We start from the raw sequence: 25256 nt of genomic DNA on the forward strand, positions 1-25256 counted from the left end.
TCAGAACTGATTTTTGTCTCTCAAACACCTATCAAAGCCAGTTAAAGGATTAAGAACCAGCATACTAATGGAAGATAATAAAATATTTCTTTCAGCCTTAGTAGCATTGATTTGTACTGAAGTCATACACATGTGTTTTGTTCATTTGTACAAGGAATTTTGTTGAGTCCTGCCAACCAGGTGCCAGACACTTGGGTAGGCCAGCGAAATGTGCCTGGACTTCTCTAGCTGATGAGTGGGTGTGTTGATAAGTGACATGAAGTAAAGGAGATAAGGCAGGTACATGTCTACAAAAGATTTTAGATGGACTTAAGGAAAATAACTCTGAGGAGTGACATTTGAACTGAGACCTGAAAGAAATGAAGAAATTAGTCATGTAAATATGTTGGGAAGAACATTCCATAGAAAATGGTAACTGCAAAGACCCTGAGGCCGGAATGTGTTTGGTCCTTTCAAGGAGAAGCAAGTTCAGGCTAAGCCAAGGGGAAAGCAGTAGGAGGTGGGGCCAGTGACCAGGGAGGGATGTAGGCAAATAATATAGTCAATAGGCCATTGTAAGGACTTGGCTTAAATCCTCCTTGCAAGGTTTGGAGTAGAGGAGTGGTGTGTACTGCCTTATGATTTAAAGAACTCCCCCTGTCTGCTATGAAGTGGGGAAAATGGGAACAAAGATTCAACTCAGAGGTTCTAGCTGTAGTTAGACAAGAGATGATGGGGCAGTGGCAGGGTGTAGTGCCAACAAGGCACAGGGCAGATGCTCTATGGATTCGAGTAGACGGAATCAAGGGGAGTCCTGGAGCCCTCAATGACTTCCTCAGGCATTAATGCTGTTTCTACACCATTTATCATGGGGCAAACCTGCAGGCTGGCAAGGGGTGTGGGGAAGGAGGCTGGCAGGCCTTCCAGCTCCCCGTGAATCTTTACTCTTATCCTTTGGGCTTTCTGGCCTCATCTAGTGTCTTCCTTGTAGCTGTTCCACGATAGACACCCTGCCTCTGTGTCCTCTGTGTGATGCCGCCCTTACAGCCTCCACCTCCAGGCTCAGGTGTGCACACTTACGCATGCCCTCACCATACTCCAAGTGTCCAACATCAGGCATGTGACTCCGAGCCCAAGCTCCCAAGCATCTCCTACATTAGCACAATCAAGGCCGCAGGTGATAGTCACAGAGGCCAGCGGCGTAAAAGCCTGACCAATCTTCATTTACCCTACCCAGGGCAATGGTAAGTGGCCTAATTTGGGGACAATTTAGCTTTGCGCACAGACACACACACACACGATCTGTGGTGTGGTTGATCTGAACAAATGTTTAAATCAATACCAACACCTTTGATCTTCCCTCTCATCCAAGTTCCTGTATAGCAGAGTGCTGGGTGGATGTGGGGGGTACATGCCCTCAGACATGGGGGACCTGTGGTCAGGGGTGGAGATTTGCTGCACATTCTGGACAGTAGGGGTCCCATCATCTCTTTCAGGAAGTGACTAAATGGGAAGATGACATCCAGTGGCACTGCTGAGGGTCAGGGTTGTGGTGAGAAGGCCTCTTACCCCCCAAGCCCCGGCCTTGGAGAACTGTGACCTGCTGCTTCTGTCTTCGTTCAAGTCTCCTCCTCAGCTCTACCATTGCTCTGCAGTGCTGACTGCCGGCTTTGTTTCTTTCTTTAATATGTATGGTTTCTACTTGATAAACTTACTCTTTTTTTGGAGTCCTTAGAATTTTCTGTACTCACAGTCATATTGTGTATGAATAAATTCATTTTTACTTCCTCCTTTTGAAAAAAAGCATGTATGGGGGGGGTCTCCCTGGTTGTGCAAGGGGTTAAAAGGCAACACTATGAAGCAATCCGCAGTCACTGCAGCATGAGTTCAATCCCTGGCCAGGGAGCTACCCACATGGCGCAGCAGACCTCTCCTGTCTCGCCAGCTCAGCAGTGTATTTCAGTCAATCTGCCTGTCCTGTTCCCCACTCTGTCTCTGGAGAGTCCTCTCACCCCCCACACCTCTGGCCTGTACCCCAGTTCTTGTATGCATAAATAAATAAATCTTTTTTAAAAAAAAAAAAAAAAAAAGAAAGGAAAGAAAAAGCGTGTATGGCTTCTAGTCTTACTTAGGGCCACCATCAAATCTGCTTTCTCTGAAAATGTGTATATATATAGCACATAGGATATCCAGAGAGGTAGGATGATGGGGAGAGGCTGAGAGAGAAGGTATTTTTAAGAGTTTGGTGTGGAAAGATAAGCACACCTTAATCCTCTTTCAAATTCCTTTCTAAAGTGTTGAAGAGCAGAGCTCTGCAATCAGATAGACCCAGGAGCAGGGTGGCCTCAGCAGGCTGTTGCTTGGTGGTGGGGGCCGGGGCTGAGGGCCAGGCACCGGGTGCAGGGTCCTGCACCTGTGGCTTAAGGCCTGTGTTCCAGATCAGAGCAGCACGAGGACTGCAAATTGGCACCCCTAGGCCAGAAGCAGCTTCCCCAAAGGCCTGGCTGTTCTCTCCCTTCCTCCCTGTGGAATCCTGCTAGGTCGCTTCTTTGGAAAGTTTCCATGAGAGGGATCCAAACTATAACTAAAGGAGGAAGAAGGCGGACTGCCTCTGCCCTGGGGAGGGAGTCAGGGCCCACGCCCCGGACCAGCAGGGACGCAGACAGGTGATGTAGCCTGGCAGCTCCAGACCTGAGGCTGGGCTGGCTGCCTTGGGCTGGGCTGCAGAGCGGGTCCACCAGGGAAGCTCTCTTGAAGGAGGGAGGGCGGGGCTGGGGTGGGAGCAAAGGGGCCCATACTAGGGAAAGGATAGAGTGTTCTAGTGGTCTGTTCCCGTCCCCTCTCTCCCTCTCCCTCCCTCCAAAGCAGGGACAGCTTTCCCCCAGCCTTGGAGCCAATTGCCTGGGGCTCCTGGGAGCCCAGCGTGGGGCGGGGACCATATAAGAGACTTAGGGCCCATGGAGACCACAATGCCAGACAGCACCAGCACCAGACCAGCCTACTCTCTGGTGTCCCAGACTCAGGATGGCTCCCTCTCTAGGCCAGTTACTGCAAATTCAGTGGGTAAACTGACTAATCAAATATCCAGATCATCTGGAAACTTGGAATCCTGTGGCTGACCGTCGAGAGTGCCTGGCATTTGGGAGGCGTGAGACCATGGTGAAGAGGTAGCAGCTTTGAAATACAGGAACTGCCATCTCCTGTGATCCCCAGGGGTGTGTCCCTGTGAACCCCCAAGGGCCAAAGCTCCTGCTTGAATGACTTCTCTAGGTGGGGGTTGGGGGAGGAGGCACAGGCTGGGAGGCTGAGGGCTTCCCCTGGGCAGTGGGCATCCTGGAAATCCCAGGCATTAGCCCAGGGCCCTGTTGAAGTCCATGGGGGGGGTGGGGGGGGGGGGGGGGGTAGTGTGTGCCTGGTGAACAGGATGGGGTCAGGGTACTGGGCACAGCACAGGAGGCGGGGAGACTGCTCAGACTCTTTGACAGCTAACATTTTCCAGAGCTGGCGCCCGCAGGGGAAAGGAAATCAAGACTTCCCACCTCACACATCTTTTTCCCATTTTGTTCGTGCTGCCCAGGGAAAGCCATTAGGGCTAGGTCAGTCTGGGGCCTCCCCCACCCGCCCATCTCTAGCAGTGCTATAAGGAGGGGGGTGGGGGGGTCACTGGAAGGACAAGGCCCCAGCCTAGTTAAGGGGGCAGACTGAATTGATCCCTTTTAATTCCCTGCCTGCTCCACATGGGAGGGTGGGGGCCGAGACAAGGAATCTGGGCTCTTGGGCCCTCCCTTGCTGGGTGCAAATCTTTCTGCACCTCCTATGTTGTCTCAAGGGAGTCTGGCTCACTGGCCCAAGCAGAGTAGACCTGGCCTGGACCGCAGCAGGAAGGGCCCTAGGGTTAGGGAAGCTGGTCCTTATTACCGGCCTCCTGGGGCTCAGCCCCCTTCCTGGAGCCACTTAGTACAGCTGGTTTCCATATACCCTCAGGATCCAGGTTGGGGGTGCAACTACTGGATCTCATCTGGAGACAGTAGTTGCATTTGTGGGCTGGAGAGAAGAGGAAAGGGGAGCACATGGGAGCCTTGTATTTAAGCTGGCCACCTCCTTCCTGAGGCTGACCCAGCCCTACCTGCCCCACCAGGGACACTGAGACCACTACCCTCTATCTGTCCCAATGGAGAACTCCAGAGCCCCTAAGTCTCCTCTGCTCTGGGACCTTATCCTTTCCCCCTCCCTGTTGCCTCTTTCCTCTTCAATCCCAGAGTCTGGTTATCTGGCCCGGTGCCCACCTTCTGCAATTCAGGCTAAAGGAGGAACAAAGCACCCCCAGTGTGCAGCCTGCTGACTTCTTTTCTCCCTCCAGAAACTCTGGTCAGCTCAACAGGAAAGGGATTATGAACACCAGACTTTCCTTCCAAATCCCATCCTCAGCCCATGGGAGAGGAGGTATCTGGGAGAGGACTTGGCTTGCCCAGGCCCGGAGCTGGGCAGCGGTGGCAGGGATGAAGGCTAGGCCACAGGCTGTTCTTTTCAGGGTTGGCCACCATCCCCAGGTGCCCAGGTGTTCAGTCTGCCAAACGCACCACAACAGCCTTCTCCCTTCTGCCCTGGGCTGCCAGGGGTTAAGGGACCAGTATCGGACAGTGGGAGGGGGGTCTGGTCCTAGACACTCACTGGATCAAAAAAAACAAGAGGAGTTAAACCGAGGCTCACTGTGGCTCAATGTGTTGACTGATTTCTCCTTCTTGCAATGATCCCAGGGGGCGAGGGGGACATTTCTTCGGCAGGACAGAAGGGGAACACAGTGGGCCAGGTCCTGGCCCAGCCATCCAGTTTCAGATGTCAGCAGCTGCACCAACAGCCCCAGCCATACCGGACTGCCACCCCAACTTGAAGTTTCCCGGAGAAGCAGGGGGCTGCAGGGGAGAGGGTGGGATTTTGGCGCCTTTCACGGTAGTAGAAGAGAAAACTGGGCAGGACCCTCCGTGGAGAAAGAAGTCTGTTTTGGTGGTGGAGGGCAGAGAAGCAAAGACCCCAGGACCCCAAAACAGACCAGTACAATGGCTCCCTGGCCCTGTGTGGGCTTCCCCTGACACTTTGATGGTTGCTCACACCTCTGTGCCTCCCCCTGCAAAGGCCCAGCAGAGCTGGGGACCTGTCAGGGGACAGAGATTCAGCCAGGACATGTTCTCATCCAGTGCATCCCCCCTCCTCTCCCCCTCCCTGCCTCAGTGGGTTGGGCTCAGTGTGTCTGGCCCAGGCCAGAGGAGAGCTGAGAGCTAGAGGGAGAGCGAGAGTGGGGCGTTGGCAGCTGGAGTTGGGAACCAGGCAGCGGAGCCAAAAACAACAGAGGAGCCGCCCGGCTGCCTGGGTGCTGGGCAGATTCTCTCATGGTCGAACTGTAATCCCTCCTGGTACAGTCAGCCCCTCTTCCACCCCGTGGTCCCGAGCGCGCTGAGGCTGGGCCACACCTGCCTCCCTTTGCTAGGGCCCAGGTTAGCCCTGGGAGTCATGCAAACCCCTGCCTTTGGGCTGCACTGCCCCTTGCCCCAGGTCATCTGGGATTCACTGCCCACCTCTTCCCTGGTCCTCAGAACCTCTTCTCTATGCCCAAGTGTTTCTGGGAAATGAGTCCTTTCCAGATTTCTGATCCTGTCTTCCAACCTGCTCTTAGGTTTGATGGAAGCTCTTTTTTTGGTCTAACTCCCACCAGCCCTAATGCAATGGGAAGAATCAGAGTTGGGTCCTACCAGATTTGATATGGATGGTCCCTGAACCCAGGGAGACAGACACAAATGGAATGTTCCCCTTTGTACCGAGGATCAGATCAGACCAGGAAGCAGGATGCTGGGACTAACTGCAGGGCGGAATACTCAGGCAGCCAGGGGTGGAAGGCGATAGAGCAGTCCTGCCCCAGCCACGCCACACTCCTTGCTTCTACTGTCAGGCTGCACGACTCTCTATAGACATCCTGTCCTCGAGGCCCCTACATAGAGTGACAGAGACCCAGGTGTCTGGCTCCACCTGGGTCTAATTTCTACATGACTCTTGGCCAACACACGCGGACCAGGCAGATGCAATAACACTGCTGAGGGTGAGGCTCTGCTACAAGTGCTGGATTTGGCCAGAGACTCTCCTTGGTCCCGGTTGGGGGCGAGGGGTTCATGACTCTCCCACTCTTCCCATCCCCAGCAGTCCAGGTTGGGTGGTCCCTCCTCTCCCACCCAGCCTGGGGGGGCGGGCGGGGAGGAAGGGATGGGAAGGGATGGAGATGTCTCCCGTCCCCAAGCCCCCAGACCCCTTGAGCTATCCACATCTGCATCCACTTATGCTCACACCCCTCCAACCATTCAAGAGCCTGACAACCCAGTTCCTTCTGCTGCAAAGCAGCCACTCTCTTCTTAGCCTTACTGCCATGGGGACAAAGTCCCAGAATGTTCCTTTCCTAACTCCAGCATGTTTCCTCCCCACTCCCCCCCAACTGCCTCCCCAAGCTTTTTTTCTCACCCTTCCCCCACTTGAGCCTCCAAATTCCTGGGGGAGCCCCAAAGGGGTATGACCAAGGCTCCCACAAAGGGGGAAGGGGCTGCCCCCTGCAAATCTGCAGCAGATTTGGTCATAATTAAAAGGCCAGCGACACTGGGAAATTCCTTCTCCTTATTGATCCCGGCGGGAAATTAAAGCCAGTTGTTTGTGACTGAGGGACTGATGCCGTGAAGCTCCTCCCTCTGCCCCAGGGCTCCCCCATCCTCCTCTGGTAGCCCCCCTTCCCAGTGCCCCAGCCCTCTTTGATCACCCCATTCCCCTCCCCTTCCTTCCCCTGCATCTTCGCTATGCACCCCACCCCCCAGGCCTACATCCTCCCATGAGGTAACAGGGCAGCCGGAGGCTGAGCCCCACAGCCTTAGCCCCCCAGCCCTAGCCCGCCAGAGCCCTGCTCTGCACCGTCTACCCACCTCCCTCAGTCTGGGTTGGGATGAAGGGGCTGGAGCTCAGGCTCAGGGTTGCCAAACCACAAACACTCACATCTGGAAAAAATTCCCCTCCCAGCCCAACTTCCCTTTGTCTTACTTCTGTCTCTTTGGAAATTCTGGCCAGCTGGCCAGTAGGGGGAGTGGGGAAGTGAAGGGAGGGGAGTAGACCGGGCCTCCCAGCCTCAGCCCCAAGGATCTCCCCTCCAGTCTCCCCAGTATCCTCAGTGCCAGACCATTCCTGCCTCCCTGGTCCGCAGGTCTGGGTCCCCAGTGATGACCATCTTTTGGGTAGTGGTTAACATGCCTAGCCAGAAGGCTGGGCAGGAGGGTCGCACTGTCCTTTTGCAGTAGGAGGGATGCCTTTTGAGCGGGGCTGGCCAGGGTGGGTGCAAAGAGGGCTGGAGGGGGGTGGAGTGGAGATGGATGTAGGGACCTGGGTGGGAGAGGTAGGGAGCAGTGAGGGGGAAGGAGGGGCAGCAGGAGTCTGGTTTCCTCCATGTTCCCTCCCCCAGCCTCTCTTCATCCTTTTGGCTGGGAGCCTGACTTCACTGTCAGAATCTAATCCCCCTCCCTTTACCTACAGCGTTGCTGAGCTGGGTGGGTGGGGGAGGGGCACAGTCGGAGTCTGCAACCCCAGACCCTAAGCACCCTCCAGAGACCACCTCCCTTCCACCACCTCTGCTTTTGTCTGTCCCTCCTCAGAAAGCTGCTCTTCCTACTGCCTTTTTACTTCCAGATGCCCAGGTCACCCCCACCCCCAAATCAGCTTTCCCACACCCAACCAGGACACTTAAAACCACACTGAAGCCTCCAGCTCCCTTCCTCAAATCTGACAGTTTATAGGCTACTGCTGGGTGGGGCGCCATCAAGAAATCCTTTGTCCAATCTAGTTTCCATCCCTCCTGCTGCAGACGCCCTAGCTGCTTTATTTCTTCCACGCTTTCACTGTTCAGAGCTCTTCCCTCTACAGCAGAGCCTCGGCCTCCAGCTGGTCCTCCAGGCTTTTCAGCTGTCCACACCGCGGGGACGGCTGCAGCCCTCTCCTTTGGCTCTACTCCCCTGACTCCCTGCTGCTAAGGCCCACAACCCCCTAGACGGCTCCGCGGCTCTAAGGGAAAGCGCTCCGGATCTCAGAAAGCCTGTCCTGGGCTCCACCCAGGGCCACGCTGGCAGGGAGGGGCCTGGGCAAGGACCCAGGACTGTGACCAGATGTTGAGATTTTCGTCCCGCCTCGGAAGGAGCTGGAAGGGGGTGGGCGGAAGGCGCGGTCTGGGCAGCCGGGCCACGTGCGCGAATTCGCCGAGGGCAACTGGGCCGCGGCCGGCTCGGCGGACCTGCGCCCCTCCGCGGCCCCGACGGCTCGGCCGGCTCGCGCGCCCTCCACCCCGGGCCCCCGCCCGCATCCTGCTGGCTCCGCGCCTGCGCCGCTTCTGCCCGGGGTCTCCCAGGCTGTCTCCGAGGGTCCCCGCCGAGCCTGCGTTCGTTTCTCGGTCACCCGGCCTCGCTTGGGGTCTCGCCCATTCCCACTTGCGTCTCTCCGGGGAACTGTGCCCGACCCCCCTTTGATCTCCCACTTCAAAGACAGTCTCCGAGGGCGGCCGGTCCTTCCGCCCGCTTTACAGCTCTGAAAGGTGACACCTGAGACCCTGCTCCACCCCTTCCCGGGCACCCAGTCTCCCCCCAATCTAGGGGGCCCCGCGGCGCGCCTCTATCCCCGCCTCCCTCCCTGCCTCCTACTGCGATGCCCCGGGGGTCTGGGAGGCTAGCGTCTGAGAAAGCGCCTTAATAATGAGCTCGTGTCAAGTGATTGGCGGTGACCTCTGCCCTCTCCAGCCTCGCGCCCGGGGCTCAGGCTTAACCCTTCGCTGCCCGCCACGCCTTAAGGAGAATGAGTCTTTCAGCGTCAGCTTCCACAGTCCCCAGGCGCCGCCGGAGCCAGAAACGGGACTGGGGGTCGGGGTCGGGTTGGGGTGCTGCCCCCTCCCAGCCTCTTGGAGTCTTTCCAGCAGGGGGCGCCGTTGCTTCACTTAGGTGCCTGGCCTAGAAACCCCAGGTCTCCCCAAAAGGTTTCTGAGTTCCCATCGGTCGCCCTGGATCCAGACTCCAGGGGAGCTGGAGCGGGGCTGCGCACTCTGCTCCCCCGCGGTGGCTCGCAAGCAGGGTTTCACCCCCTGGCGGTGTCCCTGGGCGGCGCCAGGGAGTCCACAGCATCGAGTCAGGATTGGGGGCAAACGTGGCCCGGTATCTCCGACCACAGGACCTGAGGCCCCAGCATCCGCGCCTTGGGCCTGGTGCCCGCTCCTCTGGGTTGAGAGCCCAATCCCAGTACTCGCCCTCTACCCGCTTCCCCATCTTCCCACCGCCGCTGGAGCTTGGTATCTAGGGCCCCCAAGACCCTTGGACCGCCCGCGGGGCTAGGAATCCCTAGGACGTCCCGAGGGGGTGTCGTGGTAAAGCAGACCCGAGACTCTTGGCCCCCCAGGTGGGGTGGGGGCGGAGCGAGAGGCGGGGCCACCCATCCTTGCACAGGGGCGGGCCCGCGCGGGGTATAAAAGCTGCCAGCGCGGGAGCCCAGCCGGCTTTGGGGTAGTCCTGGGACGTGTCCTGGCTTCTGAGTCCCACGATCGGGCGAAGGCAGCGGCTACCTCTTTCGACGAAAGGACTCAACGTCCAGTGCTCCAGCTGAAGTGTTTAAGGAGACCATCTCCCACGCCGTCACCATGCCCAACTTCTCTGGCAACTGGAAAATCATCCGATCGGAAAACTTCGAGGATTTGCTCAAAGTGCTGGGTAAGGAGATTTTCCAGTGCACGGAGGAGAAAGAGGCTCCGGAGTCCTTGGAGTGAATATGAGAAAGAGGGGAGGGGGCTAAAATCAGGGTGTGGGAGGCTGGGCGCCTGCATCCTCAAGAAAAGGGGCCTGACGCCTGGGTCCTGGGGCGCTGGGCTGGGATAACGAAATCCTGCTTTTTTCCCGGCGGGGCGCCCACCGTTGCCAGCTCCTCGGTGACTCAGCTTGTGAATCAAGTAGAAACCAGATGCACGAGCTCGGTGCCCCTCGGGGCGGGACAGGGGGCCACTCCGCAGTTCTAAAGTTGAAAATCTTGCATCCAGGCTGGGAGCCTGGGTCCCTACACAACCGTGCACCTCAGAGACATTCCAGTCTCCATTCCCTTGCGCCCGCGGGTAACTCAATCCCCAGGGTACGTGTTCCTTCGTTACCTCTGAACGCAGGGCTCCACCCACCAGGTGATCCAGGTGATCCACCACCCCAGAAATCCCTGTTTTTCCTTTCTGCCAATTTCAGCACTTTCCATTCTGACCCCCACCCCTCCTCAATCTGTGAGACAAATATTTTCCTACAGCCAGCGGCTCCAGCGTCCTCAAATCGCTCTGGATAATTATCACTTTCTTAGATTTCAACAAATGGCTTTGTGTGAAAACCCACACCTCCCCCATTTCTGAAATTCCGAGTTCTCTCCCTCCCTCCTTGGAGACCCCCCTCAGCCCTGTTGCCGTTGTTGGGCAAAGGTGTGGGGAACTGCGCCTACCTAGACTGCCTTTCCAGACTCCTTCGGCTGGCTGGCTGGCGAGGGGGAGAGGCTGGGACCAGCGGAGGAGAGGCCTCTGGGGAGAGATGGAGGCTAGTTCAGGACCCCAGCAATTGAGAAGCCTCCTGGGAGTCCTGGAGCCCAAGGGTGTGCATGCCATCGATTTCGGGACTAAACAGAGAGATCCCAAATGCGCTGGGGAAGGGGCAGGGAGCTATGGAAGTGAGTCTGGACCTTAGAAGGGTCAAAAACCCTATGGGAAGAGCAGTGATTTCCATCATTCTTTGCTGTTAGTTCTCATAATCTAACCCCAATACTTCATATAGTCATGTCAGCCTTGCTGTGCTCTTGTGGGAATAAAAGACCAAAAGGATAAAAATTTTACTTTCAGAAAGCCAAGATGCCATTCCTCCCCCATCTTTTCTGGATTCTGGCCCCTCTTCTAAGTGGCAACACTCAGTCCCTGGCAGGAGAATAAGATCCCAAACCCAATCCTGTTGTCTGTCTTCAGTTTGTTTGTCCTCCCTGCGGGGTCTCTGGGAGCCACGTGTCCTCCTCAGGCCCTGCTGGGGGCCAGATTGAAAACAGACCCATTACACAAACACAGTCCTGAGTTAGCCATCCAAGGTCAGCTTAGCCTAACTCCAGTTTCAAAGGCAGCAGAGTCTGACTGGCTGGGTGTCTCCTCCCAACCTTGCCTGGCCCCACAAAAACCTAGATCCCTTCTTACCTCCTTTTGCACTATCCAAGGGTCCCTCTCCTGGGAAGAGATGCTCAGGTATTTGGGGAATACCTGTCCCATCCAGTAGGGTGGTTGTGGCAGGTTCTGCTCCTGTAACAGGAGAGGTAGGTGTGAGAGCGCAGGATAGACTTCCCAGGTGAAGTGGTCTCTTCCAAGATGAAGTGCGATGAGTCTCCTCTGCCAAGTGAATTAAAGCTGGAACATCAGTTATTTCTCCCTGGACCTAAAAGTCAGTAGTCACGCAGGGAAACTTCTGGAACTCCTGCGGGCAGGGCTTCCTCCCTCTTGCTCCTTTTAATCCAGAGCAGAGGGGACTGGCTTTGGTGTCACAGGACTTGTTTCTCTAGGAACCCAGGTCTGGAGGAAGGCCTGGGAGTGTGGGCAGTTGAGGGCAGGGAAATCCCACTCACCTGGCACAACCCAGCTTTGCCCACTTACCACACCTACTGCTTCCCTGAAGGATCCTGTGCTGGCTCAGAGTAGGAAGCCAGGTCTGCTAAAGTGATGTGGAGCTTGGACCAGGACCCTGGCCTGGGGCTGGGGGCTGAGAGATGCCTCCCTGACTGCTTGTCTCCTGTTAGAGAGGTGTTCTCTCTTGGGTCCTCCACCCTCTTATTTATTTTTTTAAAGATTTTGTTTGTTTATTTATTTAAAGATTTATTTATTTATGCATACAAGAGCTGGGGTGCAGGCCAGAGGTGCGGGGCGGGGGGAGGTAGAGAGGATTCACCAGCAACAGAGTCCTCCACCCTCTTATTAACTGGGGAGCAGGGAGTCAAATCTGGAAAAGGATATGGGGACAGGGCACAGGGACATTGAATCCTTAGAGGCTGAGTGACAAAGTCTGACCACCAAAATGGGTGTGTGATCTGGAGTTGGGGACACCTCAGGGCAGGGAAGGGTAGTGTCCCTTTTAGTCCGTTGGGTGAAGGGCATAGAAGTCTTCCAGGAGGGCAAATAAGCAGGAATCTGAGGCAAGGAACTTTGAGCGGCTCTGGCTTTGCCTTCCTTTTCTCAATAAAAATAATAGCAACAATAAGCATAGCCATTATTTCTTGAAAACATAAAGGTGTGCCTGACACTATATGCTAGGTCCCATGGGAAAAGCTTTTGAAGAAACTATTGTTTCCATTTTACAGTTGAGGGACCTAAGGCTCAGACAGCTTAAACCATTTGTTCCGGGTCACCCAGCCTGCTGAGGGACTGAGCCAGGTGGAAATCATAGCCTAGTGAATCTTGCGCCCAGAGCTCCTGGCTTCTCCAAGCTGCAGGACAATCCCAGTTCCAAAGGCAGCAGAGGGAAACGGCTGCCCCACCTCTTTCCCTGCTGGGAAGCCCAGCTCTTCTCACTGGGGGCGTGACAGAGATTGGGCAAGTAAAGGCCTAACTTGCACCCGACAGGGAAGGTGGAAAGGGCAGAGAGGAAGGTGGCCCCAACTTCCAGGGCAAGGCCTGGCTGCAGAGAGTCTGCCCTGCCTCTGCCAGGTATACACACAGTGATTCTGATGTGCCTACCCTAGAAGAGGTCTCTAACAGGGTGGACAAAGGGCCAAAAGTGAGGTGAGCAGAGTCAACAGCAGGATGCTGCTGAGAAAGGGAAATCTGGAGACGCTGCCTCTGAGAACTCTGAGTGTGAAGCCCTGAGACTTGGGGAGCCCGATCCGGGCCTGCTGACTCATCAAGGTGGGGCGTAACTGGGAACAGGCTCCTACGGGCAGGGCACTGCCGTTCTGCCCCTCTCGCCCCAACCCCACCATCCTTCAGGGCTGGGCTACCCATTCTCCTTGAAGGTACTTTCCTGGACCCCCGGGCTCACTCTCCACACTCACATTCAGCCTGCACTGCTGTCCCAGCAGAGGGCATGAGACAGGGGCCTGGAGCACCCCTAGAGATGCACAGGGTCTCCTCTCCCTGCAGGGGTGAATGTGATGCTGAGGAAGATTGCAGTGGCTGCGGCGTCCAAGCCAGCCGTGGAGATCAAACAGGAGGGAGACTCCTTCTACATCAAAACCTCGACCACCGTGCGCACCACTGAGATCAACTTTAAGATCGGGGAAGAGTTTGAGGAGCAGACTGTGGATGGAAGACCCTGTAAGGTGAGTGCCAGGCTGGGGTCCCTCAGCGTCAAGCTATCTGTTGCCCCACCTCTGCACACTTTTCCACATTTCTCAGTCTTTTCCTGGATTCTTTTCTCCATTTCCAATGGCGAAGGCCCTAGGCGGGCGGGCCCTAAGCAGGCGGGCGGGGCTGCTTTGTCCCTGCTCACTCAGCCATCTCTCTCCTGCAGAGCCTGGTGAAATGGGAGAGTGAGAACAAAATGGTCTGCGAGCAGAGGCTTTTGAAGGGAGAGGGTCCCAAGACTTCCTGGACCAGGGAACTGACCAATGATGAAGAGCTGATCCTGGTAAGGCCTGTCTCCTCCCAGGTGGGTGGAAATGCAATGCTGCCTTCAGGGGGTTTTCTGAACCTCTCCCTGGTGCTGGAGGTTGGAGGACAACCATGACTGGTCTCGCCGCTCCAGATGGGGCTGCTGGGGCACAACGAAGCTAACTGTCCCACACGATGTCCTTGTGCAGGTGAGAAATGGCGTCCCTTCTGTGTGGAGCAGAGGACATGCATGGAGAGGCCCCAATATGTTTCTGGAGGGGATTTTTCTGGCTTGGGGAGGAGGATGCCAGATGGGCCCCTGCCAACCTCCTTTCTGTGGTGCCCAGAAATTCGGACCAGCTCCAGTCTATCTGTCCTGAACCGAGAAGCAGTCTGGACGTGGAGAGGTCAAGCAGAACCTTCCTGGTTCCCAGTCACAGGACCCAGGGATCTCCCCGACTGACAATGACTTCTATCTTTTCCAGACCATGACCGCGGATGATGTTGTGTGCACCAGGGTCTACGTTCGAGAGTGAGTGGCCGCGAGTCCAAGAGCCGCCCTGGCTCACCACCAGCCCGTGTTCCCTGCTGAGCATGGGCCGCCCCCCACCCCGACCCCTGCCCCCTCCATTCCTTCCTTCTAGGCTAGTTCTCCCCTAACCCTGCTGGCTTCTGGGGGTGCTGGGATGCCTCCTGAAGGGGCTCTTTTTTGGTCCCTCCTTCCCTCCCTTCCACCAACAAAGAGGGATGGATTGTGAGAGCCCGGATCACCCATCCCAGAGTCACTCGCCCCCCAAACCAGCCCAGAGCAAGATCTCTTTCCCTGAGGGGACCTGAGGGCCCAAGTGGGCCCTCTGCTTCCACTCTTTGTCCCTGTAGCCTACGTGGTGTAGAATATTTATTGGTTAATTTTATTAAAATGTTTTAAAAAACAAAGACTGTCTGTGGCTCACTGGGAAGGGGGCAGTCGCCTGAGCTCCAATTGGCCCCTGGAGGCAGCGTGGGAAAGAGGGGACATTTCAGCCTCCTGGATGTGTGACCAGCAGAGAGAGTCCTTCCCTCTGGCTCTGCCCACTCCTTCATCTGCTGCAGAATCTGTGCGCATCACCTCCACCTCCCCTCCTCCAGCTTCCCTGGTGCCCGCTCTGCCTCCCAAGGTCACCGGGCCTCCCCCTCTCAGCAGGCCCTGGGCCAAGGTGCAGACTCCCACCTTTCCCGCCCACGTTTTCCGTGAGGGTGACACAGCTTCTCCTCCTCCTACAATTGTTCCTTCTCACCTCTCCAAACCCTATCTTTGGGCCACCCCCAGATCTGGCCTTGGCCTCCCACATGGTGCCAGATGAGCTCATCGTCACCCCCAGGCTGGCCTTGCTCCGGCTCAGGTCTCCTGGCAGAGGTCTCGTCCTGCCTGTCCATGCTCAGTGCAGCAGATAAGCCATCTCCGCCTCGAGCCCTCCTGCCTGGCTTCTAGATCCTCCAGCCCCTGGACCCTCCTCCCATTTTTCTCCCTTACACTCCACACCCAGGTCTATAACACTGCTCCCCGAAATCCATGAATCTCTCAAAAGTCTGCCCTCCTTTCCCGGACCTCCTCATCGCTCACCTGGTTTCCTGCAGCAGCAGCTCCCATCTGGCTCACCTGGCCTGGTGGTTCCTTTATCTTGGCGTGATAGTGACTGCGTACAGGCGCTGGAATAAGAGTGGTTGTGCCACTCACTGATTTTGTGACCTCAGACAGGTGACTTACTTTCTTTGAGGCCTAGGGTTTGTTGGGGTTTTTTTAAAACATAAAATAATGTAATTGAATGGCTCATGTACTTGGGACTCAGCTTGGTCTTGCTTCAGGTGTGCCAGATCCAGAGCCTCAAACAATATCACCAGCCTCTCTCACATGCATCCTGCTTACCTCCACCCCTCTGGTGCATTGGTCACATTCAATCCTATCACATAGTTTGCTCCAAGTCTGGCAAATACTTTAGATGCCCAAAGGTTACAATATGAGGTCCAAAAAGAAGAGGGACCACATTTTCAGCATCTCAGAAGAGTTGAATTTGGTTCTGCTTGTATCACATGACCACCCCATGGACTAGTTGCTGTTGGCAGGTCAAGGGTCCCGATGCCTGGCCAGGCCTGGCCCTCACACTATGCCATGGCCAAGGGACAGGAGGGGCAGTGTTGTAGACCGCCAAGCCCACCAGAGTCCTGTGGGATGGGAAGCAGTGGTTTTCCAGTGAAGATAGTTGCTGTGAGTCTCAGCAACTGGTTGCTCTAGTCTACAAAATAGCAACTATATAAAACATCTACCTCACCTTTGCTATGAAACAAGTAAAATAAATTTTACTAAGTATATAGCACTAGTAACAGTAAGTGCTCAAAAAACCACTACCTCCATAATGCAGTCAGGGGGATCCTTCAAAACATAAATGTTATTACGTTCTGTTTAAAAAATAATAAAAGCAGGGCCTCCCTGGTGGCGCAGCGGTTGAGCGCTGGGTTGTGAAGCTGCCCGCGGCCTCCAAGGTGCCGGTTCGATCCCCGGCTGCTCCCCGGCCATCAGAGGAGGGTCCCACATGGCGCGCAGACCTCTCCTGCCGCCCGCTGCTCCCCTCAGCAGTGTACTTCGGTCCTTCTGCCTGCTCTGCTCCCCGCTCTGGTGAATTCTCTCACCCTCCCGCTCTTCTGACTGTACCCAGTGCATGTATAAACAAAAACAAACAAACAAACAAATAAATAAATAAAGCATACCTCTATTAAAAAAAAATAATAAAAGCAAAATAAAAACTTATTTCAGTCCCTCTTTTTCTTTTTTAAAGATTTTATTTATTTTTGTGTAGAACTGGGGTGTAGACCAGAGGTGCAGGGCCAGCAGGATGGGGGTGGGGGGCTGTGAGAAGACTCACCAGAGACAGAGTGGGGAACAGAACAGGTGGATCACTGAAACACACTGCTGAGGGGAGCAATGGGCAAGACAGGAGAGGTCTGCTGCGCCATGTGGGTCAGCTCCCTGGCTTGGCTCGAACGCAGGCCGTCGCGGTGGGTCTCAATCCCTCTTTTTGTCCAGAATAAAGTTCATAGGGGTATGAGAGACCCTTCAGATGTGGCCTGCCCAGCGCCTGCGTGGGCCCTGCCAGGCCTCCTGCCCCTAAACTGCCTTTGCTTATGGGCACCCAGTGCTTCCCCATAGCTTTACTCCTGGGCAGGCATAGCCTGAAGCGGCCAAACCCTCTGTCAGCGCTGACAGCTGGTGGTCATGCTCCATAGCCTCTGTAGCCTGTGTCGGCAGGTGAGCCTCCTCCCCTGAAAGACCAGGGTGCCCTGGGGCAGGGCCTACCGCTCCTGTCCCAGGAGAAGCCACAGCTGTAGCTGAGGGCAGAAGGTCAGGACCAGGGAGTGGGGGACAAGGAGACAGGGAGACAATGTCTGGAGTCCTTGGGTAAGCGAGGCCCCTCTCCGAGCATGGGGTGGGGGAGGTGAGGGGGCCTTTCATTTATCCACCCAACTATTCATCTGACTATTGTTTCCAGAGCCTCCCTCCTCCAAGCTGGGCACCCTGCTAGTACTGGGACACAGAGAGGAAGAAAATGGATAAGATCTCTGCCCTTGTGGGGGCTAGGGGTGGGGGACAGACCTTTAGTGGGGAAAGACGGATGACTAAAAGTAAATGCACCACTGAATATATCAACACATACTGTGGCAAATGCTATGAAGGGAAAGAGAAGCAGAGAGAGAGGGTCATGGAGGGGCCTGCAGAATGAAGGGGCAGAGGTGTCGGGAGACCAGGCCCTTGAGAGGACAAGACAGGTGGACCCTGCAGACTTAGTGGGCACAACAGAGGAGAAAGTACTCCGGGCAGAGGGACCACAGGGTTAAGGCCCTGTGGACACTCTGGGGTTGTGCAAAGTCCCCAACCCTGGGTTGTGGACCACTGGGGGCTCAGGGCCCGAAGGTGCAGAGCCTGAGGGCATGGAACATTGTAGGTGCTCTTCAGCTTATTCTAAGAGCAATGAGAAGCTATGGGAGGATTTAAAAGGGGGGGATGGGGAGGTATCCCCTTTGTGTTTTCAAAAGTTCCCTCTGGCTGTCAGAAGATGGACTAGAGAAAAGATGGAGTGAAGAAAGGGCCAGCAGGAGGCTGGTGAGATGATCTGGGTACAGGAGGAGAGAAATCCAGTGGAAGGGACTGAGGGGGGTGCAATTTGGGGGGAGGAGGATGCAGACTCAGTGATGTATTAGAGGTGAGAGGAGTGAGAAAAATGAAGTTGCCAAGAATGGTTCTTGTGCTCTGGCTGGGGTGGGAGGCGGCTGGTGGTGCTTTGCATAGAAATGGAAAAATGAAGGGCCTCCCTGGTGGTGCAAGGGGTTAAGCACCACACTATGAAGCAATCCGCAGCCTCTGCAGCACGAGTTTTAAGTTGATCCCCAGGCCAGAGAGAAACCCACATGGTGCAGCAGACCTCACCTGTCCTACCCGCTGCTCCCCTCAGCAGTGTATTTCAGTCAATCTGCCTGTTCTGTTCCCCACTCTGTCTCTGGTGAATACTCTCAACCCCCTCCCCCCATCTCTGTCCTGAACCCCAGCTCTTGTATGCATAAATAAATAAATCTTTTTTTAAAAAGTAGAAAAACGAATCAAACTGGGTTTTCTATTGTTCTAATCCAGAAGAACCCAAACTCTTGCTTCCTCCTGTTTCTTCAAGGCCTCGACCCTGGCCTCTACCCTATAACCCTTATTTGACTCCAGCTCTGCTGACCCCCTTCCAGGCTGCCAGCTCCCCACCCAGCCTACCTTTTCCATTTAAGTTGACTCCCACACCCATCCCAGAGTCTTTTCCCAGCAGTCCCCTCCCAAGCACAGGTTCAGAGCTCTAGCTATTGGGGTTGGGGTCTATTTGGACCACCCGCTTCAGCATCTACCATTATTTGCCTCTGGAACAAAGTTGTTAAGGGCAGAGAGAAGAGGACTATCTTTCCCAGGAGATCCCTGAGGGCAGAGACTGGATCTTCCCAGCATAGTAGGGGCTCCTGCAGGTGACTGTAAGGGTGGGGCCTCCCCCTCCCACCCCTGTGTCTCAATGCTTCCCAGCCCCAAGCCTGAGATGACAGGGAAGTTGGTTCAGACCCAGAGATTGGATCAGGGAGAGGCACCTCACTAGCCTGGCCCGGCTATGAGCAAGTCCCCCAGGCTGCCCTCCCACTCCAAGGCTCTGGGTTCCTCTTCCGTTACCCATGCCTGCATTTCTCAGCACTGCATTTGGGAGAGAACGCACAAGGACCCCCCATTCCCCACCAGCATCCTGAGGATTTCATGAGATCTCCATGGCAGCGGCAGAATCTGCTCCGGAGTCCAGACTTCTCAGAACCCCACAAACTGGAGGGTAAAACACTGGGGGCAGCAGAGAGACCTGGACCACAGAGACCCTGTCCTGCCAGGGAGAGGGCTGGAGTAAGAAGGGTCAGAGAGGGTAGAAGGGCAAGACAGGAAGGGGCCATGTGTGACTCCCCCAGGGGCTGGGGCTGACACACGGCAGGGGTGCTGATGGTCACTGAGGGAATGTACCAGGGAAACTGAGGCACGCACCCACATATACACACCAAAGAGACAAGAGTAGAGAGAGGAGAGAAAGTTTTAGCAATGTGAAAACCAAGAGATTAGGGACAGCTGAGACCAGAGAGGAGAAAACCCAGAGGGAGCCCAGGATCCAGAGTGCCCCTGTGGCCCCCAGACCTAGAGCCCTCCGTGCCTAAATGTGATAGGAAGAGCCAAGAATCCACATGGGAGGGACTGGCAGAAGTGAGTGGAACCAGGGACAGGAAGAAGGGAGAGAAAGAGAGAGGCAGGAAAAGGGGGAGGAGAGAAAGGGAGAGAGAGGGGGAGAGAGAGAGAGACAGAAAGAGAGAGGTGGGGGGGGCAGACGGGGTTGGGAGGAGAGGAAAGGCAGGAGACTGGGGTGGGAGACACAGGAGAAAGCCGGGCTGCAAGGAGGGAGAGGAATCCAGACGGGAGAGGGCTGAGATTCTTAGGAAGGGGGGAGAAGGGAGAATAAAGGCCCCAAGAGCAGGGGTCAGAGGAGAGGGGGCGTGCTGGCCAGGCCCCCTGACCCTAGGTCCCACAAAGAGCTGCCTAAGGACAGCCTGGGACAAGATGGATAGGACTGGAGCTGCTGAGCCCTTTGTGGCGGGAGATGAAAGGATAGGGCAGGCCTGAGGAGTCCTCCAGGGTCCCCAACCACTTGTTGGCTCCACTGTCCCTCCCATCCGTGACCTTAGGAGCCTTCAAGTGTGGTGGAGGGTGGGGGAGAAGCTGAGGGGGAGGGGAGGGGCTAAGTCCAACCAGGTATTTCTCCTGGCTGGGCCAGTCATACCTGAGAAAGATGGAGGATCTTACTGGAATAGTGGGGGACCTGGGGAGTCCTTCAATCTATATAGAAATGAGCAAATGAGATGCAAAGGTAATGCCTCCATAGACCCAGCAGGGGTGGCTGAGACTATTGTCCTAGTGAGGTAGGGGCCTGGTCATGTGCCCCCTGCTTCTGCAGGCCTGCCTCTGCCCTCCTGACCTCGTGGCTTCTCCCTGCCCCTGTCCCCCTTGGCGCTGCCAGTCGAGAAACCTGTTCTGTTCCTTCCCTGGATAAGAATCTCTGGGCTGGGCTCTTCCCAGGCTGTGCCAGAAACCTGGCAGGCCCACAGTACCCCACCCCCAGTCCGTCTGCCTAGATGTCCCCCACTTTAGGCCCACTGAGGCCAGTCCCTTCCTCGCGCCATCTCTCCTCCGTCCTGAATCACCTTCCTAGACCCCTTGGGGGGGGGGTCTATTCTTAAATCTCCCCTGCTTCAGGGTAAAGTCTTGTTGCTTAAAGGAGAGCACCCTCTTCTTTTTCAACGACACTTGGACCCTCTAGAGGTCCAGCCACCCCCGCCCAAAAGAATGGCCTCAAAGGAGGTGGTCAGATGCTCAGGAGGCAGGGTTCCTCCCTTGCTGTTCTGGAAGACAGGCCAGTCCCTCTCCTCCTACCCCCACTTCCATTTCTCACAGGGTAAGGGGGCATTTGCCTGAACCTCCTCTGCCCCCTTCCCGTAGCAGCCCCTGCCCCCTCAGGGCTCTGACAATTGCTCCCCCACAGCAGGGAACCCCAGGCCCAGCTGCTGACTTGGAAGGGGGCAGGGTGAGACAGGGTTGACCCCACTTAACCCCAGCCCAGGGTCTCCTCTGGAACCATCATTCACTTCCCATGACATTTTAGTCCCTTTCTCATCTCTTCGGGCTCCAGCCCCCACCGCTCCAACTAAAAGGGACTTTAAAAGTTCATCTCCTCCATGCTGCTGCCTCCTCCTCAAGTATCTGTCTGACCTCAGCCCCTGCCAATGCCCCAGAAATCTCAGGGTACTCCTTGCTCCTGTCCTGGCAGCCAGTGGGTTGGCCAGCTTCTCCCAGGATCCAGCCACTTGCAAAGGCACAGGAGATCAAAAAGCAGAGAGGAGGGCACTTCTGGCAGTTGTCAGGGTACTGGGCCTCTTGAGGAGACTGGATGTGGGCCTCAGTTCCCACCCTGGAGGTGAGCAGGTGTGTCAGGCCCAACTGGGATTCCCGCGCTGGTGACTCAGGTTGGAGCAGCCTGGCAGCTGCAAGAGCCTCTGCAACCAGCCCTCCCTCCCGGTGGCCCAAGGTGGAATCTTAGAAGCTGGGAATTCTAGAACCAGAGAGCAGAGACCCAGAAGGAAGGGCCCTCAAGGATCATGCTTCTTCTTTGTTCCTGAGGAAACTGAGGGCCTGGCAGGGGTGTGGCCTGCTTGGGGAAGGGGAGTCCCTCAGGTAGCAGGGAAATTGTTGGCATTGTAGGAGGGGGCTGCTAGGGTTCAGAACAGACCAGCTTGCTCCCAACAGGTGTTTTCTTCTGTTTCTCTTGCTGGGGGTAGGGGCTTTTCAGTGTATTGGGAAACATTAGTCCTTCCCAGTTGATTTTACATCTCCCACATGGAATGGGGGGTTGCAGCACCCCTTGGATAGGTCAGGGTCTTCAGACTCAAGTAAGAGATCAGGGGTTAAAGTTCCATCAGGAGACCAAGGGCAGGGGACTCTGGACCCAGCCCAGAGCTACTTAGGGAGAGAGATCCAGCCTCCCCTGACCCAGCCTGGGTTGGGGGACACCAGAGATTTCTCAGAGACCCCTCCCAGCCCCCAATCCACCTCAGCTCACCCAGGCATATGCCTGAGTATAAGGAGACCCACGGACTAGTGACATGCGGGCACAGGTGTCATAGTTTTCAGGGGTGCCAACAAAGGCAGGGCGCAGGCCTGGCCCAGCCTTGGTGGATGAGCAGCATTTATTCCCTAAACAAACATCTGTGGTACCTCAGCTATGTGACAGACACTGGCGAGCAGAGCCAGGCAGCCCCTGACACGAGAGCTATCACCTGTCCTTCCAACCACTAAGGAAATATTTTCTGAGCTCCTGCTATGTGCCTAGCATGAGGTTCCTGCACTGCCCTCCCTGTTTTGTTTTCCAGAAATGGGACCTTCACAGCAAGCTCTGAGGGACTAGGCATGGAGGAGGAACTCTCTTGCCATTGCCAGCCTCTGCCATTCTCAGGCTGCGCGGGCCTCAGCTCCAGCCCCTTTCCTCACAGCTGTGTTCAGAGGTAAATCTTTCAGTGAAACTTTCCTGCGATTGTCCTTCTGTCATCACAGTCCTTGACTCAGAAATCAGCCAGGGAGTATGGAAACACGGAGGTAAAAGGTGAGGTCATCCTGTCCAGCTGTCTGTCTCAGAGCAAGAACAAGGGCTACAAGCCAGCTGAGTCTGAGGCTTGACAGAGGAGAGACTACATTTTCCCACAGCCTTGTCTAGCGCCCCCCTTCTCCTTGCCTCCTGTCATCCAGGGAAGTTCTTCTGGAATGCTAACTTAAGTGGTGCTTTCTGCTGTAGCTTCAGCTCCTCACAGGGAAGAGCCCAGAGGACAGGCTCTCCTCAGGGGCAGGGAAGGGGGTAGAGTCGGAGCACCCCAGTGGGAAACTTTCTCCACTTCCATCAATTTTTTTTGTTTTTTCTTGTCTCTCATTTCCCTTCCCTCATTCTCTCCCCTTCCCTGCTCTCTCTTCAGCCCCCCACTCGAAGCTCCTGGCTAGGAGCCAGCATTGTTCCTGCCTAGTTCAGGGCTTCCCTCCTCCTTCCCTCCCTGCCCCTTCCCTCCCTGCCCCCTCCAGCTAACCCCCAGGGCACCAGCCTGCCCAGCCCTGCTGTGGCCCAGGCTGGGGTTAGGGCAGGAGCGGAACTTTCTGTCCCCATCCTCTGCTTCCTTCTAGTCCCCATTAATGGCCCCCACCCCAGCTTAGAAGGCTGAGGAGCTTGAGTTACTAGGGGCCCCTGGTTATTTTTAATGCCACCAGCTCAGAAGATAAATATACCTCCCCTCCAGCCAGCTGCCCAGACAGACCAACACTCCCTTCAGACTCCTCCTTCTCCTTCCTAGCAGTCATCTCTCTCCTCAGCCTTGACTCATCTCTAATGGCTTCACCTCACATTCTCTCCTTGAGGGTACCCCTGGACTTCTTGAGGGTACTTCCTGGACTCCCAGCAGGGTACCAGCCCATGTCATGGGAGGGGCAGCCTCTGTGTCCGGCTTTACCTGGCCTCCTCAAAGGGCCCAGCTGCCTGGCTGGGGCCGGGCAGAGGGACACTGCTACTGGGTGGTCGCCTGCTTGGCTGCAGACTCAGCACTGAGATCCCTCTGGTATTCAGCGAGGCAGCCCACTGCCTCTTCCTCTGCCCTACGCCACGCCACTCTGCTTCCATATGATCCCACGCTGCAGGGAAGTTCTTCCTGGAATTAACTTCCAGGTCTCTTGCTTAAGTCCAAAGAACCCTCTGGGGGTAGTCCAGAGCAGGAACTGCAGGTCTCCAGAGAGGACAGAGAGGGGCCCTGGGATCAAGCTGGACTGTGTTCATTCCTACATTGCTGTCATCCTGGGCACTGAAGACGGCACAGGGTCCTGCAGGTGGGCAAATGACCACTCTGGCGTGGGGAGCAGGTCTGGGTGCCAATAATGGGCCGATGGCTCCCTCTGGTGGTGACAGGCTGAAGTACATGGCCGCAGGTCATGGCCACCTCCTTGTCTGGGTGACGCCTGGGCTTTGGGGCTCCCCCCACCTCAGACCTGGTTCTGCTTCCTGGATCCACCCAAGAAATGTCTAGGCCCTTTTACTCAAAGTCTATCAGACACTTAATATAACCCCACCCTATATATATATATTTTTTTTAATAGAGGCATGTTTATTTATTTATTTATTTGTTTGTTTGTTTGTTTATACATGCACTGGGGTACAGTCAGAAGCGCGGGAGGGTGAGAGAATTCACCAGAGCCAGAGCAGGGAGCAGAGCAGGCAGAAGGACCGAAGGACACTGCTGAGGGGAGCAGCGGGCGGCAGGAGAGGTCTGCGGGCCATGTGGGACCCTCCTCTGGTGGCCGGGGAGCAGCCGGGGATCGAACCGGCGCCGCAGAGGCCGCGGGCAGCTTCGCAACCCAGCGCTCAACCTCTGCGCCACCAGGGAGGCCCCCACCCTATATTTTTATTTTTGAAATGCTTCATTTACTCTTTTAGGGAAGAACTCTTGTGCAGAGTGGTGTGCCTCTCCATCCCACTTGCTTCTCCTTCTCCCCCCCCACCCCCAGAGGGAACCAATGTCCTCTCCCTTATTTTTTTAATATTAAAAAAGCTTTATTTATTTATGCACAGAAGAACTGGGGTACAGGCCAGAAGTGCCAGGGGTGAGAGGAGTCACCAGAGACAGAGTGGGGAGCAGAACAGGCAGATCTACTGAAATATACTGCTGAGGGGAGCAGCAGGTGAGACAGGCGAGATTTGCAGTGCCATGTGGGTAACCTCCCTGGCCGGGGATTGAACTTGTCCTGCAGTGGCTGCGGTAGCTTCATAGTGCTGAGACTTAACCCCTTGCACCACCAGGGAGGCCCTGAAGGGCTCTAATTTTGACCAGGGACAAGGTTTCGAGTCCGGAATTGGTCATCTCCTGGCTACCTGTGGCCAAAGGTGCCTCTGAGTGAGGTGACAGGAGAAGCATGAGATGGTGATGAGATTACAGACTTCCCTTTCAGGTCCTCTGTGATGCATCCTCTGACCTCCACACCTTTACCTTCTTTCCCAGGGACAGGGAGGTGCGGGCTGAGTCAGAGCTCTGAGTTCAAGTTCTAGCTGTGTGATCTTAGATCAGTTAGCCAACCTCCCTGAGTTGTTTCCTCAGGTAGAACAGCATGGAAATAATAATGATGACATTACCTGACTCACAATATAAATCATAGTTCTTCAGTTTCCCAGGGAGCACAGCTTCCTTGATGCCATAGCGGCCCCTAGAGTCCATGTCTCCTGAAGCCTCTTCTGCTCTCTGCAGGGAGCTGAGCTGCTTGAGAGCGCCACAGGGAGGTTCCAATTCAGAAGGTCTTCATGAAACTTCATTCCACGCTCCCTGGCCATCTGGCCCACCCTGCACCCACAGAGTGCCTGCTGGTGCCCACAGAGGGCCTGGATTTCCTGTTGCTTGAAATGTCAGTTATCTGTTTAGAATCTGATGAGCACTGGTGTCAGTTCTACCGGACTATGATTGCTGGAGTCCCCCTTTTCCTGCCTGAGGAAAA

At 55.6% G+C, this 25256-nt stretch overlaps 1 protein-coding gene across 1 annotated transcript; it reads left to right on the forward strand.

Annotated features, from left to right (window-relative positions):
• Positions 1 to 9516: 9516 nt before the first annotated feature.
• On the forward strand, positions 9517 to 14536 carry CRABP2 (cellular retinoic acid binding protein 2). Its single transcript, XM_037500275.2, has 4 exons — positions 9517 to 9740; positions 13160 to 13338; positions 13530 to 13646; positions 14095 to 14536. The coding sequence occupies exons 1-4, from the start codon at positions 9671 to 9673 to the stop codon at positions 14143 to 14145; spliced, it is 417 nt and encodes a 138-aa protein (XP_037356172.1). The 5' UTR covers positions 9517 to 9670; the 3' UTR covers positions 14146 to 14536.
• The last annotated feature ends 10720 nt before the right edge of the window (positions 14537 to 25256 follow it).

The sequence above is a fragment of the Talpa occidentalis genome, unplaced genomic scaffold (genome assembly GCF_014898055.3).
Source record: "Talpa occidentalis isolate TD23 unplaced genomic scaffold, MPIMG_talOcc4v2.1 talOcc4.9, whole genome shotgun sequence".
NCBI classification, from domain to species: Eukaryota; Metazoa; Chordata; class Mammalia; order Eulipotyphla; family Talpidae; genus Talpa; species Talpa occidentalis.

What these genes read in the sequence shown, in the direction of transcription:
- CRABP2 (XM_037500275.2), top strand. Translation starts at nt 9,671, where the DNA reads ATGCCCAACTTCTCTGGCAACTGGAAAATCATCCGATCGGAAAACTTC. An exon ending in GGATTTGCTCAAAGTGCTGG is followed by an intron (nt 9,741 to 13,159) that starts GTAAGGAGATTT and finishes CTCTCCCTGCAG; the next exon opens with GGGTGAATGTGATGCTGAGG. An exon ending in TGGATGGAAGACCCTGTAAG is followed by an intron (nt 13,339 to 13,529) that starts GTGAGTGCCAGG and finishes TCTCTCCTGCAG; the next exon opens with AGCCTGGTGAAATGGGAGAG.